The sequence below is a fragment of the Chaetodon trifascialis genome, chromosome 6 (assembly GCF_039877785.1).
Source record: "Chaetodon trifascialis isolate fChaTrf1 chromosome 6, fChaTrf1.hap1, whole genome shotgun sequence".
In the NCBI taxonomy this organism is placed as follows: Eukaryota; Metazoa; Chordata; class Actinopteri; order Chaetodontiformes; family Chaetodontidae; genus Chaetodon; species Chaetodon trifascialis.
In genome coordinates, this window is record NC_092061.1 from 5,954,994 (window position 1) to 5,971,643 (window position 16,650).

The 16,650-nt window shown below is 43.6% G+C and overlaps 4 protein-coding genes across 13 annotated transcripts in view; 2 read left to right on the top strand and 2 right to left on the bottom strand.

Annotated features, from left to right (window-relative positions):
- Window positions 1–339: 339 nt before the first annotated feature.
- lysmd3 (LysM, putative peptidoglycan-binding, domain containing 3) lies at window positions 340–4,497 on the top strand. Of its 2 annotated transcripts, none has more exons than XM_070963746.1 (3): window positions 340–376; window positions 1,806–2,082; window positions 2,778–4,360. In XM_070963746.1, exons 2-3 carry the CDS (start codon window positions 1,816–1,818, stop codon window positions 3,375–3,377), a joined length of 867 nt encoding a protein of 288 aa, XP_070819847.1. In that variant the 5' UTR covers window positions 340–376; window positions 1,806–1,815; the 3' UTR covers window positions 3,378–4,360. The 2 variants fall into 2 exon arrangements, with proteins under 2 accessions (XP_070819847.1, XP_070819846.1); XM_070963745.1 differs by having other exon boundaries at window positions 357–478; window positions 2,778–4,497.
- On the bottom strand, window positions 4,489–7,935 carry polr3g (polymerase (RNA) III (DNA directed) polypeptide G). Of its 3 annotated transcripts, none has more exons than XM_070963750.1 (8): window positions 7,133–7,403; window positions 6,824–6,955; window positions 6,034–6,163; window positions 5,516–5,581; window positions 5,376–5,435; window positions 5,217–5,278; window positions 4,884–5,009; window positions 4,489–4,792 (listed from the first exon to the last, which is right to left on the bottom strand). In XM_070963750.1, the coding sequence occupies exons 1-8, from the start codon at window positions 7,175–7,177 to the stop codon at window positions 4,703–4,705; spliced, it is 711 nt and encodes a 236-aa protein (XP_070819851.1). In that variant the 5' UTR covers window positions 7,178–7,403; the 3' UTR covers window positions 4,489–4,702. The 3 variants fall into 3 exon arrangements, with proteins under 3 accessions (XP_070819851.1, XP_070819852.1, XP_070819850.1); XM_070963751.1 differs by lacking the exon at window positions 7,133–7,403 and adding an exon at window positions 7,832–7,935 and having other exon boundaries at window positions 4,575–4,792; XM_070963749.1 differs by having other exon boundaries at window positions 4,575–4,792; window positions 5,376–5,414; window positions 7,133–7,281.
- On the top strand, window positions 7,537–11,721 carry mblac2 (metallo-beta-lactamase domain containing 2). Its single transcript, XM_070963747.1, has 3 exons — window positions 7,537–8,113; window positions 9,390–9,604; window positions 10,971–11,721. Exons 1-3 carry the CDS (start codon window positions 7,672–7,674, stop codon window positions 11,142–11,144), a joined length of 831 nt encoding a protein of 276 aa, XP_070819848.1. The 5' UTR covers window positions 7,537–7,671; the 3' UTR covers window positions 11,145–11,721.
- Window positions 11,722–11,980: 259 nt separating this feature from the next.
- rtkna (rhotekin a) overlaps window positions 11,981–16,650 on the bottom strand; it is a 55,117-nt gene continuing 50,447 nt past the window's right edge. For 4 of the 7 annotated variants that reach the window (XM_070963754.1, XM_070963752.1, XM_070963753.1 and 1 more), the window contains exons 9-11: window positions 16,015–16,180; window positions 15,769–15,873; window positions 11,981–14,465 (exon numbers count right to left, since the gene is read on the bottom strand). In XM_070963754.1, coding sequence (XP_070819855.1) covers window positions 13,750–14,465; window positions 15,769–15,873; window positions 16,015–16,180 — 987 coding nt within the window. In that variant the 3' untranslated portion in view covers window positions 11,981–13,749. Of the gene's footprint in view, window positions 14,466–15,020; window positions 15,122–15,768; window positions 15,874–16,014; window positions 16,181–16,650 lie in introns of those variants that run through there. The other 3 variants (XM_070963756.1, XM_070963758.1, XM_070963757.1) reach the window with 2 other exon arrangements.

The following is a 16,650-nucleotide window of genomic DNA, read 5'->3' on the forward strand; positions in this document are numbered from 1 at the left end:
CTAGCTAAATTTATTCCGCACACCCTCCTGTAGCCTATGGCTAGTATCCTCATTGACAGGGCATTTAGCTTAGTTAGCTAAGCATTCGGACAACATTAAGATATTAGGTAATTTAAACATTGAACTGGCCAATGCGGATACGGATAGAGATGTCTGAAGAATAATCCGATTCCAACTTTAATCTAAAATCTCTGTACTTGGTTTGGCCCCAACATGGATGTGGAAAAAATAGAGCTCCTTGAAACTATTAACTTGACCGTTAGCGCCATCTCGCGATTCAAAGTGAAGGCCTTGTTGGGGGCGTCGGCGTTTACGTCATGACGCAAATATTCTGTTGACGTGGCGTGAGCGGTAGCGCTTCAACAGTAGCTAGCAGGTAGGTAAGTTGACGAACCGAAAGGAAGGTGAGACCGAAGATACTCCGGTCGAAGTATGGATATTATTCAGGTCAACTGATTGATCTGTGTTCACATTTCAGGTAAAGGCGGTCGTTGACGACTTCTTCCAAATATATCACTCGTCACCTTTGACAACTGGCCGACAGAATGTGCAAATGTTACTAGCTAGATAAAATTGATGGACGCTAGTTAGCCCTAGCCTAGCTTGTGCTGAGGGCTCATAGTTTGGTAACTGGTCGTGCGATGTAAATCACACTCCTATCAGTACAAGATCAAGCTGACAGTTCATAGGATACTGATTTGGTGTTTTAAGCGGACGTATTTCTAAAGTTACGTAGTTAATCCCATTGAACGACGATATGGTCCGGACTTGTGTTGTGAGAGAACCTTAAGTGGGTATAGATATATAGCCATGTTAATCGCTTTAGTTAAATAGTAAGTTAGCTAGCTTGTATTTTTGTCCACATTAACTCTTTACAAACTCAGCTCAATCACACCCCTGAGCGCATATAGAAGAAGAAGATGATGTCGGGGGGTTTACGGTTAACCCCTTAGATTGCTAGCTTTAGCTGCTACCGTGGCTAACATTATCTTGGGCGGCAATGTGGCATTTGGTGTAAAAGTGGTAATCTAGAGTGAAGTGTGCCTTGCTCGTAGGTTACTGCTGTGATAGGGGGGAAGATGGGTAACGTTATCTGAAAAGATAAGCTGTGTCCCCGTGGTCGTAATGGTTTGTTAAACAGAAATATTACATAAACAGGACCTTGACATCATCAGTATTGAATGTACTGCCTGTAACGTCACGTATGAAAGTGGAAGAGGCCCAGTCTCATCGATCTCAAGTAAACATAACTTGAATGCTCAGGACTGTCAGAGAAATGGACGTCATGTTTTAGCTAGTATGCTAAACATGAGAAAAATAGTAATTAGTGAAAGTGAGCTACTGCCTGCCCCTAATTGCAGGTTTCAAAGAACGAAAGACATGTTTAGTCTTGTATGGTGTCCTAAAGTTCACATAGGCCAGCTTTCGTGCAGTCTTTTTTTGTATCTGTGCAGTTTAATTGATTATATTCCGAACTTTATGTGTCCACTGTAATCTTTCTCCCATGCTGTGAAAACAGTGACATTGTTGTCACCTGCATGTACTATATGGCCAAATTTTTGATGCCCCATCTGTTAAATTGCAGTAGTAAGAGGTTGGTTGTGTGCCTTGATCGAACATAGCATATTTTACAATATAACCCTCCTTTGTTTTAAGCCACATCCTTGTGTGAAGTCTATTAGTTCAAACATGTTTTTCGTGTTCTCTTCCCTCAGGGTAGAGCAAACCTTGCTGGTATGCCCACAGAAATGTCTGACAAGTTCAGAATTTGGTACTCAAGTCTGTCTCTGCTCTTCCAAACCCAGTGAAGAAAAAATGTCCAGTAGGAGCCAGCACTATGGGTTCCAGTCAGCCACCATGGTGCAGCCTGCCAATGGCGGTCATGCCTATCTGTTTGGAAACAACGGCTCAGAGAATGACCTGTCAGAGGAGGACGCGGAGAGCTATGAGCTGCGGCCACGTGGCAGAGAGAGGCTGCGGAGGAGCACCTCCAGAGAGAGGATGGAGGATATTATCTACCTGACCAGGGATATCCAGGAGGGTGATACCCTGAACAGCATTGCCCTGCAGTACCATTGTTCAGTATGTTTGTCTTCAAACCTGTGTGTGTATGTGTGTCTTTCTTTCTCTACTTGGGAGTACCTACTCAACTCTCATTATCTTATTTCTTCTCTTACATTGCACCTATACACAAACATTCTTGGCCCTTATACATTTGATAATTAGCAATAAATAAATCTGTCTTACTTTTATATGAATTAACTAACCAGTTACCAGAGTCCCAACTGATATCATCATTATTTTAAATAACCAACAGTCAACCAATGCATCATACTTGATGTACAGTAGGACAGCTAGAGCGTCACCAATAGTGAAGCATCAGGCAGATGTTTCCATTGAAAATGTTCATTTGAAAAAAAAAAAAAAAAAAAAAAAAACACTGTACACTAACTGCACAGCACCAAATGGCAGGTAGACAAATTAATGAATAACTGGTGACTTGCTAACAAGTTCACCATATGAACTTATAAGGTGATATTTTTGTCTTTTCTTGTATTAAATAATTTGGATATTATTTCCAGCCATCTCTTTACAGAAGTTTGACTGCACTTGGTATTTTGTCTCATGCAACGTTCTTTGCAACAAGTGCAAAGGCCAGTCTGCTTTTCTGTTTTAGTGGTTGACTCAGAATCCAGAGAATTCAGATGACAGTAAATGTAAAATAACAGTTTGTGTCTGTATGCGTCGTAGTAAATCTGTCTTATTGTCTTTTCTAGGTGGCTGATATAAAGCGTGCCAACAACCTCTTGACAGAGCAGGACTTCTTTGCCCTGCGGTCGGTCAAGATTCCTGTGAGGCGCTTTAGTGTCCTCACGGAGACTCACAGCACTGGACCTCACAAATCTGCCTCCCCCTCAGGTGCTAGGCGCGCACCCCAGATCTCTTCCATGACCTCCCTCCCCTCAGAGTCCTCCACAGACTCTTCTTCTTCCTCTACCGACAGCGTGGAAGGGTTCCTACTGGAGAAGGACAAGGACATTGAGAGGCTGGTGAAATCCACAGGTCCGTCTCGGAGCAGCCTGAATGAGGTCGTGTCGTCCTTAACACTGCAGCAACAGCAGCCACTGCTTGGAGAAGTCGAGTATAAACCAGCACAAAGAAAGGACCCTTATTATGGGGCAGACTGGGGCATGAGATGGTGGACGGCTGTGGTCATCATGCTGGTTGTTGGCATTGTCACGCCTGTGTTTTATTTGCTGTACTATGAGGTTCTGATGAAAGCTGACGTCAGCCATCATGGCATTCCTACACAAGGTCATGGCGACATGCCTCATGGACATCTCCAAGATAACAATGTGGATCTTCCTGTTGGATAAGACAGCCATGCAGGGACCGGACCTGGACAGCATGCTGGAAATGTGGTTAATGGAGATCAAATGGTCCGGATGTGGACAAAGCCGGAGACGGTGAACATGGAGGGCTTGAGAAAACATAACAAGGGATTATTATCACTTTACATAGGAATTTATTGCTAACTCAGAGAGCTATTAAAACTGGGCGGATGTCCCCATTTTGAGTAGTTATTATAGATTTAATACAGCAATGCAATCTGTCTGAGTGGGACAGTCACTTTATAGTGGGAACAGTCTTTTTAGACAGGGTTGAGGGACTAGGAATAAGGGTGTGGCCACAGTCATTCCTCGTGTCTATCCTCTCACATTTATATGCTTTGCAGCAAGTAAAGTATAAATGGGCCAAAAATAGCAAATGATATGATTGTCTCGTTTTTTCCTAAATGATGGATGCATTTCAGAGTTGTTATCTGTGTAGCCAGTAGAACTGAGCTCATGTTTTTGTCATCTATGCTGCTGCTCCTTCTCAGTAAGATACACACAAGCTGTGAGACAGACAGCAACACTAACCAGTTTTTGTGTATTCAGTAACGGGGCAGTGGTCACACCCTTAGAGAGTAATTCATTCTGCGGATGTGGTTTTAAAGCAGTTCTTACTCGATTTGGTCCAACTGTATTTTTTGCCACATTAGAAATAGTGTATTTTCCAACGTATTGCTGCCATTGTGTTTAATATAGAGTTAATTTATTCAAGACTATTGAGCATTTGCCTTTACTTACACGATCAGTATTCGGAGCTACCGGTTAAATTATGTTTTTGAATTTCCATGAAAGTTGTTGGAATTTTTCTTTCCTTTAGCTTGCTTGAAAAGAAGTGTGTTTTGATTTTTTTTTTCCATTTCAGAAAACCTCAAAGAGCATGGTGAGGAAAATGGGAAATGCACAGTATTCCCACAATGACTCATTCTTGTAATTATGTGAAATTTTAGACTTTGTTACATAGCCCTTTTATTTCATCACCGTCTTCACTTGACACTTCATGAAATGCATTACGTGTTTTTTAACAGTACGTGCCTTTCAAACTGTGGATATGTGCTACAGGCTGGAAAATAAATACATCTATTTTGAATAAATTATTGCCAGTATGCACATAGTTTGCTCTTTCTTATTTACAGAAGTCCTTAAGGAAAGAAAGATAGCCTCTCAAGATCAAACAAAGCAATCAACCATGACTCTGCTAACAATATTCCCAACTTATCTCCAACATTTAAACAATAGAAATGATCACATGATGATTGTTTACTTGAACAGTGCGTGCTTTCTTGACTTTGCATGGTTGAGTCACACTGTCAGTATGTTGCTTCGCCGTCCATATTGTCATCGCTGTCTGCAGCAAAATCTTCGCCATTGTCAAAATAGCTTTCAATGTAGTCGTTTTCCTACAGAGAAACAAAAGGAACTAAAATGTTAACTCTGCTTTTTACATATCGACCACATTTGCCGTTAACAGGTTATCATTTGTAATCGAACCTCTTCAATATCCTCTTCCTCATATTCTTCTTCTTCAAGTTCTTCCTCATCATTCTCATTCTTTGTTTTCTTTTCTGTCTCATCATCTGAATTTTCAACGTTCCCGTCATCTTTCTTTTCCAGTTCCTGAAATATTGACAAATGACTTGTGTGAAACATTCGCTAGCTCAGAAAGACGCATACAGTTCTTGGTAAGCGCATAAGCATCCTGAGCTCATATATACTGCAACAAGTCGGCCTTAAATCATAAGATAAATGACATCAGGAGAGAATAAACAGCACATGTAATGCTCAGGAGCTGAACACAGAAGCAATAAGTGCAGAAAAGCTTACATCTAATTTACTCAGCATATCCTCTGTGTGTTTGCGTGAGATCACAGGTTTCTTCTTTGTGCCTGTTGGATTTAAACATTTGGTCTTTATTCTTAAAGTTTACCACAGAATTACAGATATATTACATAATCCATATATTACACAACGGCTGCAATATACCTGGTTTAGGGTGCCGTCTTTTCGTTTGGGGCATCAATTCTTTTGGGAAGAGGTTCCAGTCTAAAATATCAAAAACAGCCTTTCAGTTATTTTCAACTTATTTCACTATTTATTCAAACGACAGGTTGTTGTGCAAGTACCTGGAGACCACTCCTCATCCTCCATCTGGCTTTGCTTCAGGTATCTCTCTGTGTATTTCTCCACCTCTGTTTCACATAAACAAGACAAAGTTTCTGCTTCAGTACACTCTCAAACAAATCCCAGTTGCCCCGTGCATCACATTCAGCAGTTTATCAGAACCATGAGTCTATCAACACAAAGCCCTGGCTGCTACTCCTGATCCTCAGCCACCACGGGTAATCACAGTTTGAACAGTTTTGACTATACTGCTTATTATAGATATATTTAGCTCAACACTGAAGACGTGAACTCTGCCCTATCAGGCCAGACCATAGATATTATATTAAAACCATCAGATGTGGTAGCAGCTGTAACTCAATATTCCTCCATAAATTTGCCTTCTCCCCTTTTCCCAGATAAGACCTTAATTAAATGTCTCGGTTCCTAAGTGCTGCATTATCTTCCCTCACAGCCCGCCAATCGTCTAGCCATTGCATTTCTATTCGATGTCAGATTTCTAATGCACTTCTCTCTTCACCTGCTTTATTGGAGGGAGGTCTGATGTGGTGTGGAAGCCGCTGCATCGTTCCCCTCATTTCCTGTTTTAAGGCCAGCATGTAGTCCTCATCCTCACCAGCTTTTAGCGGCAGGGGCTTAAAGTCAGTGTTCTGCAGGAGAGCGGATAGTGAAAGGGAGATGACAGCAATCATGTGTGAGAGGTATGTTACAGTTATCTCGTATCTTCAGCAGATTACATTTTCGTTTTAAATGATATGAGTGCCATTACACACAGTCAAATTCTGTACAGTACCAAGTTGTGCCAAACTGATCCTACAGTTAAAACTTAAAGAGATGATATAAGCACAGTTAAAATGCAGCCCAAGCTGGATTCCAACCTGCTTTTGTTTATACATCAGAGAGACAGATTTCAGCTGATCTGATCTGTCAACAAATACTGGTGCAGTTAGAGTTTGAGTTAGACAATTGCTCCCTTCCAGGAGAATTTAATATACTGCAATTTAATATGTCATCGTGGCATTTGTGTGTGTGTGTGTGTGTGTGTGTGTGTGTGTGTGTGTGTGTGTGTGTGTGTGTGTGTGTGTGACGTTGTGGGGATATGAATCTGGGAACACAGTCACAGGTCAGGCACAGACTTGGTTATGGTAAAGTTGGGTCCAGGTTAAGGTAACGATAAGTCTCCAGGAATGAATGTCAGTCTATGTAATGTCTACAAAAATGATGTAAACACCAGTGTGTGTGTGTGTGTGTGTGTGTGTGTGTGTGTGTGTGTGTGTGTGTGTGTGTGTGTGTGTGTGCTCGGTACTTACCGGAAACAGCGGGCTGGGCCCCACCCTGGCTTCTGGCATGTTGCCCCTGCCGATGCCCAGAGCCTCAACATGGAACGAGAAGGCAGCCACTCCACGACCCTTGCCAGCCATGGCTGCAAGCCCCCTCTGTCCCTGCAGCACAGAGTCCACATGTCTCCATTCAACTTCACTGTCAAACACGTGTACACACAGCAAGTTCATGCACCACAGCCCTCATCGCCTTTTCTCTGACTTTGCCCACTCTGCAGCGCCGGTTAACACTGAAATACATGAGAGACATATACATACACAAAAAGCTGTAATACTCACTACGGGACTTAGTAAATTGCTCCTAATTTGGATACGTAAAATCATACAAGTCTGTGTAGTTCAGGGCTGTTCAGCGGCATTTAGCCTTCACTAAATCTTCATGTTTTCACTTTACGACTTAAACTCTCATTAACATTCAGCTCCTGTTTGTTCGGTACGTAAACAAACTCCTTAAATCACTAAATTTAACGGAAAACCTGATAAAGATCTGTCCGGCTTTGCTAACACCGGCGTGGGAACCCCTGCTCGCACTACACTCAGCAATAAATGTGGCTTTGACTCACCCCGCCCCCGAGTGTGACGTTCAGAAGGCGTGGTTTATTTCTAACCAATAGTAGTGCGTTTTTCGGTGTCGTCACTCATCGGCTTACCCAATGATATCACTCTTCCGCAACAAGGGTGTGTCGGCGGCCACCATCACGTTAACCTCAATGAAAACATATCACCTCGAGCTACAAGGCTAGCTACACCACCGCCGCAAATATCAGCTGACAGCGCACCACCAGCACCAGGTTACTTCGAAAAGTGCATGAACTGGGATGTCTGCAGCCGACTGGTACGCCCACAAATCGCTCGGAGACGGACTCTTCTGGATCCAGGAGCGATTCTACCAGTCAGATAACCGGGCCAACATCTGGCTGCTCCGCGGCTCGCACCAGGACGTGGTGATAGACACTGGTCTGGGCTTGAGGAGCTTACCTGACTACATCGACTCCAAGGGGCTGCTCGGCAAAGATCCGCAGAGGAAGAACCCGCTGCTGGCCATCGCCACCCATGCCCACTTCGACCACTCGGGCGGCCTGCATCAGTTCCAACAGGTGGGCGTCCACAGCGCCGAGGTCGATGCCTTGGCCAACGGAGACAACTTCGAGACGGTCACCTGGCTCAGCGACAGGGAGATCGCCGAGGCTCCCAGTCCAGGATGGAGGGCAAGGCACTACAAAGTCAAGGCTGTGCAGCCTACGCACATACTGCAGGAGGGTAGGTAGGAGATGTATCAGCATATCGCCTTTGCTGATATGATTTATTGTAGGGGAGTGGATCTGTGATCAAAGGCCAGGTCGAAAGGTCTAAATGCATTTGCAAAGGGATAAGCATCATGGTCGATACCATTAGACGATTTTTAATGGGTGCGCGTGGACTCAGTAGCTTCAGTGTGCACATTATCCTCTGCACAGAATCCCCCACAGGAGGATTTCATGGCACAAATAAAAATTACAGACACACAGCCTGCATGTAACGTGCAGCAGAGAGGTGCAATGAGGTGAGGGGTGGTGCTAACTTTTTTCATCAGCTTCACGAGGCATGGTGCACAAAACTTAAAGGGATGCTGTATTTGCTTAGGAAGGGTTACAAAGAGGTGCTGGCCAGTCTTAAACAGGTAGAAATGTATTGTATGGACAACACATGGGTTACTGGGTAAAGAGTGCAGACAGGTCATCTGCCAAGAGCCCAGCCTAACATAGTTTGTGAGATGTGACAAGAAGAAATCTTTTTTTTTCAGGCAGCTCCTTTGCTCATGCTTCACCTGTATATGCAGGGCATCTCTATTTTTAGCCAGCGTGCTGATGGCTGTGGAATCTGTTTCTTCTAAGAAAAAAGGAGAGAGGGCGAGAATGCAGAGACAGGCCGCACTTATGGAAAGCATCCCATAGAGTATGAATAACCTCCCATCACCCACTGCGCTGCTGTCAGATACACACCAGATCGATCACCAATAGATTAAACTCACATTCTGCGACTTTTCTCATGATGGTTGTTGCGTAAAGTTTATATCACATAAGATGCTGCATTTGGGATGAGCAGCTTTGTTTGTTGCTGGAGTTCGGATCGAAACCTTTACCCTTTGCATCTTTAGTGTTCTCACAGAGAATCATTTCTGCATCGTCAGTCAATACACTGACTGGTTCTGCTGTGTCAGAGCCTCTGCTGCAGTGCAGATGGTATATCTCATTGTTTGGTTTGTCACTTTCATCCTTCTGTCACACTGTGCCACTCACAGCTGCTCTGGACCAAATCAGTTATATACAGAATGTCCTTGTCCATGACTGTACATCATGGTGATGTGAGATGACATGTGGAAAGCACAAACATAACCCTGACTTGATTCCAGCCAGTTGTTTATGCAGAACATAAGGATTTAGTTTGGATGAAGGTCTGGGAGTGTGACGCTTATCCAGCTGAAGTTGTACTTTTGTGTTTGTATGTGCAAATGATTTTGGTAATATGATCCCATGTCTTCCTCTCACCTGTCCAGGTGATGTCATCAACCTGGGTGACAGACAGCTGACGGTGCTCCACATGCCGGGTCACTCTCGGGGCAGCATCTGCCTCCACGACCATGACAACAAGTTGCTTTTCAGTGGAGATGTAGTATACGACGGCTCCATGATTGACTGGCTGCCCTACAGCCGCGTCAGTGACTACATCAGCAGCTGTGAGCGCCTGGTGGGGCTGGTGGACAGCGAACAGGTAACACTGAAACACGCCGCACCATTTCACATCATAGATCCGTTATCTTGGGTCAGATTAATTGAGCTCTTATGCACAAGGAATCCAATCCCATGGTCCAAATAGTGTTAGATTTATAATGAAAATGTCACACAGAAGTGTCCATCATATCTACATTTTCAGTGCAGAGCTGACTGCTTCTACATTTTAACAAAGTTTTTCTTGGAAACGTATCGCAATAATAGAAAACAGAATTAATTCCATGTTTTTCAGCTGTATTTAATAATCCTCTTTAAATCAGAGCTATGCACCATGTACTGATGGACACATTTGGTACCCATCGAAATGATGCTTCAGTGGGCCACAACTGATGATTTATACATGAATGTACAACCCTGATTCCAAAAAAGTTGTGACGCTGCATAAACATGATTAAAATAGAATGTAATCATTTGACAATCCTTTTTTTTTTTGACTCAATTGAAAATAGCACAAAGACAATATATTTAATGTTTAACCTCATCAGCTTCATTGATTTTGGTAAATATCTGCTTATTCTGAATCTGATGCAGCAACACATTTCAAACATGTTGGGACAGGAGCAACTAAAGACTGGGAAAGTTGTGAAATGCTCCAAAAACACCTGTTTGGAATATTCCACAGGTAAACAGGTTGATTGGTAACAGGTGATCATGATTGGGTATGAAAGGGGCATCCTGGAAAGGCTCAGCCTATGTTTACACGTAGCAGTTTTTATTTATGTATTTTGGAAGACGGATATTTTGGCCCCTCCATTTTCAAAAATAACATCGTGACATTGTAACTGTGTGTAACATTGTGCACACAACATCGTTCTCAAAAATGTTGTCGTTTACATGAACCCGGATAAACACGCCGTCGAGCGCATCACAACTATGCCAAACCGATGGGCACGAGTGTGAACAGGTCGCTCACATGACGTTAAGTATTCAGTTGCATGTTGTGACGTTTCGGAACTTAAAATGCCGTTTAACCCAGTTTACACGCCGACAAATAACCGGCGTTCTCAGAAATCTCCACTTTGGCTGGAGTTTTTAAAAATGATCGTTTTCCGTGAAAAAAAAAACTCCGTTTGCGTGTAAACGAGAAGCCAAACCACATGAAAACATTTGTGTTTTCCCTAAGTGTAAATGGGGTCTCAGTCAGTGAGGATGGAGCGAGGTCCAGCACTTTGTGAACACATGATTGGATAAAGGAGATTACTGCATGAGCTCAGGAACAGGACCTTTGTCAAACTGTTCCCAGTAAACACAGTTTGTTTGCGAATGGAGATTTTTTAAAATCAGTGTTGCAGTGTGTGCAGTGCATCACTTTAACGTGTTTGACAACTGGCAAATTTATCAAACAGGTTGATCAAGTCCTCCCGGGACACTACAACACTTTTGGTGCCAAGCGGCTCCACCGGCTTGCATCCACGTATATCAGCCGAGCTGGAACGTGCCCTGCAAAGTTCTCCACGTTTGCCTGGGGTACTCTGGCTGGGGTGGCGCTGCGGGCATGTAATCCGCGGAGTGCCTGCTAATGAGAGGGCATCGCAGAGCTGGAGGATGCGTAAGTGCACAAAGAAAAGGGTTAAAGTATGGAGGACATGAACGAGGCCGAGGAGAGGAGACACCTCATTTATCTCTAACTTGATGTAACATTGTTAATTTACTTATGTAATCCAACAGAAATCATATTATTGCCAAACGTTGTGTGAAATGCCCCTATTGGGTTACATAAGTCAATAATCAGCATCATATGAAGCATATAATATAAAGTATTTATTAGTGTGATTCTGTTCTATACTGATGACTATGTATTTACTGGACTGAATATGATTATATGTATGTTTTTTTATACTTTAAGCAGTTGTGAAGTTACAATAGCACAACAATGGTACAACTCTGCACTGCAGACAGAAAGCAGGGAGCTTTAGGTTCCTCTCTGAGGCATTTGAACAGAGTCAATATGGCCATAGTATTTCTCTATGCATTTTACAATGCTCAGTGAAGACTCCGTGTCGACTACCTCCTATGTTTGTAACAGTGCTTTGTACTATTGACAAATCTAAGGCTTTGCTATGGAACACTGACAATAAAGCACCTGTTCTACCTGCCCCTCTCAGTGCGTCTATATGAACTCCATCTTTAACGTAAGACGGGATCGCCTCTGGGATTTGTCGCTGGAGGAGAAAGAGAGAAGAACAGAACTTGATAGAATATGATCCATCAAAGTGCAGAGATCATATAATCTGTGCTACAATGATATGAGTAAGGAATGCATTCATATATCAGTTAAAATACATTTATAATCTATCAAGATGAAGTCTCTGTTAGACAAAAATGACATGGATGTGTGAAGAAATAGTCAGTCAGGAACGGATAAAACATTTATTATAATTAACATTATATTATTTAAACATGAGATTTCCACATTTCTTATTTTATGTTTGCCTTCTAGGATGGCGTACATGCAGAACACAAAGCCTGCTAACACGGGAAACTCTTGCAAGGTTATAACATTCAATGTTATCTATTGGTAACAGTTAAAGATCTGCACATCATCTGTTAACGCTATGATAATCAGGTATCAATATAGCTGCATTTATAACAAAATCAATAATGTAACAAAAGACAAAGAGAGGTTTATTTGTTAACTTAGAAAAATTAATTTACAGTAACAAATGCTCGTTTTTCAAACATCCGACAGTTTTAATTCTTAGTAAAAACGGTTGCCCGAGTTCTGAGGAAAATAAAATCCACAGTAAACAAGAGAGAGAAGAAGAGGCTTTACTGCACTGACAGTTTTCACATGGACGCCTTCAGTCACATGATTCTACTGCTGAGAGTTGTGTAAATGACAATAACTTACATAATAATAATAAGAGGTGGCAGTGTAAACAAAGCATTTTATTCTTGCTCTTACTATCATGAACTCATGGTTGACTGGAGTTTCATGTAGGTACTCTGAAGTTGCCTAGAACACAGCCACCATAAAATTATTTCTAAGAAATGTTGCATAATATTTGATTGTTGGAGGTTTCACATTTTATTGGAAATTACAGAATCAGGAGCCACTAATACTGCAGTGAGGCAGTGTGGCAGAATTAGAAGTATGGCTTGGGTTTTGAATAACACTTAAGCTTTGGTTAATTTCAGTTTATTCTGGGGTTTGTTCTGTATGTGTGTGGATCTATTACCCAGCTCTGACGACAGCCTGTGAATAGTGTGCAGATCAAGGAGTCAAAATTAAGACCAGAGCTCAGATTTTTACCCTGAAGGAGATCACAGTAATTACCAGTACAGTAAGTATGAGCACTTGCATAAAGTTAAACTTTCACCAGATTCATCGTTGAAATGATCTCAAGTAGTACAACATTTTAACTGTGAGTCAAATCATGCAAAAAAAAAAAAAATGGTGCATAGTAATTTTAGGAGAACCACAAAGATAATCTGTTGTATGAATAATTAGATACGTACACTGAAGTAGATCACAGTACAGGCAACAGACACCGACCCTTCCCTCCACACTGAACAGTTTCTAACAGTTGAAACGTCTTGATTATACCTTATGTTCATCTCGGATGTTCGTCTTGCCGCATGCTCACTGGCTTTCATAGCATAAACACCGCAAACCTTTAGAAAATACAGATAGGAAACATCCAGTCAAAATACTGCTAGTGCATTAATAGAGATGACCTTGGATTGGAGTGGGCAGGGCGGCTGATGCAGAGGACAAAACAAAACCTTCTCTAATTTCAGAATAAGAGTCCAAGGACAGACAGTAGGCCTTTAGTATCACTTTCTCCCAAGCAGCACGACCATGATTTTCTCAAAGCAAAGCAGAGTACCTCCCATTTAGTTTTGGACCAGCTTCAAAATTGTGGCAACCCAGCAAAGTGCAGAGTCGCCTGCAGTGATTGTCACCTGTCTTTTGTGTTAGAAGACATTCCAGTTTGCCCCAGGAGGATCTCCCATGATCCGTCCTCCACCGGGAGGCAGGCTAGAGGCAGCTTATCCCCCTCAGGGCTGTGCGTGTGGCCCAGTAGATTGCCTGAGGTCGGTTCACACATGTTAAGCCAGTTAAATCATGGTTTAATGAGCACTGGTACCTTTAGGCCAGTGTAAATGTCCGTCAGGCAAAGTTCACACCTGACTTTGGAGCCAGTTGCGAGGATCGAGTCTGGCCCTGAGGTTCCTGAGGCTGCGGCGAGCCGGGGAGGGCCTTGAGAAGGGGGCTCCCTCGGATGACTCCGGGCTGTGACTGCCCTCACTGTTGCTGGAGCTGTTGCTGGAGGTGGAGCTGGAGCAGGAGAGCGTGGTCTGTGTGCTGCGCTGCGACCGCGGCGATCGGGAGGAGATGGGGAGCGGGGCGAGCAGCGAGGAGGAGGGAGGAGGCTGGCAGGGACACTGGAAGGTCCCTCCTCCGTACCCCCTCCCTCGAAGGGTACTGAGCTTAGCATCCAGAGACAAAGTGCGTGGCCTCAGGCGGGAGGGGGACGACGACAGGAGGGAGAAGTTTGACGAAGGCTCGGGCCAGCCGTGGCGTTGAGAGCAGGGACTGGTGCTGCAGTGGCTGTCGCTGTCTGAGGTCAGGCTTGCGTCTGAGGACAGCAGACCCAGCTGTGGGCAGCGGTGCGGGCTCACAGGGCTGCGGGGCAGTCGGTGGGGGGTGCAGGGGCTGTGGCCAGAAAGGCGGGAGGTACAGGGACGGGGGCGGCCAGCGCCTTTGGGGTTGCTCTCGTCAAACACAGACATCCAGGTGGGGGAGGTGCCCAGCTGGCTGCGGAGCTCCAGCTCCTGCATCCTTCGAGCCAGGATGTCTGACACAGTGCTGCTGAGGTCATCAGATGATTCAATAACTGCAGGAGAGATGCAGCAGATCTCATCATTACACTGCGACTGCTTCAACCCATTTTCAAAAGACACACTGAAACAATCAGCTAGTCTTAAATATGAGATTCAAGTTTCTTATGAATTGGTAATCCAGTCATAATTTAAGATTCATTTAAAGTTTCTCACACATTCATAAAGCAGAGCGGGGATTAGGATAATTCAATGCAAAACAAATGAATATTTTGATCTTACTTGAAGTGTGGATTTTAAATGGATTTAGACACATTTGCAATTCATGAAACATTACTTTGTAGTGTTTCCTTGAATCTATCTGGAAAAATTACGAGTGTCCAGATTTGTCAGGAAATGCATTTTACAGTGGTGCAGAAGACTTCAACTCTGAATGTTTAAACATCCATTTCATTTTTCTGAATGTCGATGAAACAAACAGATCACGTCCTGCAATGCTTTGCAGTATCTACTCACTATCAGCCAGAAGAGGCCGATCCTGGATTTGCAGTAAATGCTGGACTTCAGTTTTTACCTCAACATAATTTCTACGGAGCCCTACTCCTGTTACTTCACCTGTCGTTGTAATAGGACGAGAGCAGAGCACGAATCTCAGCAGACACAGCGTTATCCTGCAGCAGAAGACCCTCACAGGAGGGTGTGGCAAGAGGGGCTGCCGGGAGGGGGTTAGGAAAACCAAGAGGGAGGATGGAGAAAGAGAGTGGATAGGAGGTGTGCAACAGGTGGAGTTCAGTGTTTTGATGGTCATGACAGAAATCCATAAAGGTTGATGAGTGTTTATTAAAGCAAAGAATGTTAATGAGTGAAGAGAGAACAAAAAAAAAGATTTGTTCAAGGATAAAGATAATTCACCCGTTAAAAAATTCATGTTGTAAGTTGATGAAAAATGAGGCGTTGTTCGTGAAATATGTATGAGGACACGAGGAAATAATAAAGAAGGACAAAGAGACAAAGCCAAGGAGTGATGGATTCAAGACACACAAGGAAAATTGAGAAGGACAAAGAGGGACAGAGAAACAAAGGACAGAGAGTGAGTCAGCGTGTCAGAGATAAGACCCTTTCTATCTACAGAACACAGAAGTAAAGCAGAGTGTGAGTCTGAGATATCGGAGAGGAAAAATTTAATTGTGACGGCATCTGTCATGCACATGGACCCGAGGAATTAAAGCTGCACGCAGTCTCATGCAATGCAGGCACGGCGCTCTCTCTCCCTGCCTTCCCTTCCATTTCATCCAGCTGAAGTGACCAAAAACGTTTTCTGACTGCATATCCACAGATATGATCAGGAAGAGGTCTTACCCATTTCGTGATAGAGTGAACCCTGTTTTGGTGGGACAGGAGCCGGTTTCCTTGGTGACGGCAGCTCAATTTTCATCAAGTCATCGCAGCAGTGCTTCCATTGGCCTAAACGTCGAGACAACAGTCACTATCAACGCACCATGCAGCAGATACACAGCATACAATATTACATGTCCTTGAAATGGAGTCCTTTGAGGTGGTTGGATGTATCACACACATGCACACACACACTTCCTCTGCACTTACTCATGTCATAGAAATGTTGCCAAAAGGCCTCCATCCACCGGTGTGTGTCCTCGCGGCTGTCTGTGGTCAGCGTGTGTGTGACCTCCTCGCCTCCGTACTGGTTACTGATACAGATATTCTGAACTTTACTGTGAGGGTCTTTCTCTGACGCACGTATTCTGGTCTCCTGAAACACAGGGGCAACAAAGAATACAATCATCTTGCACAAAATGACTACAATCAGGAGTGAATGCCAGTGCTCCTGAATGAACAAAATTACGTGCCGCAACAAGTGATCATTATGCCAATTGTAATTGTGAGTCCCCACTGAAAATAAGCCCTCACTAATAAAGCCACTAATTAGTCCTCTTCCAAACCATTTCCCTTCAGCAATTATCCAACAAAAGGTGCAGACTCCCAATTCCCACCTCCTCGTTCTACTCCAAATTATGTGTCTAGGTCTGCTTGTGACCACAAGATGGCAGTGTTGCTCCATTGGTCCATTTGTTACACCTCTTCCCTCCTCAGATGAGCCAGACAACTGGCAAAAAAGATCATGCAGACCCAATCTGATGGACTTGGCTTCAGGTCAGCTGTGAGCTCAGGGTCAGAGGCTACAAAAGACTGAGTGAGTCACTATGGAAGGAATGAGAAGCC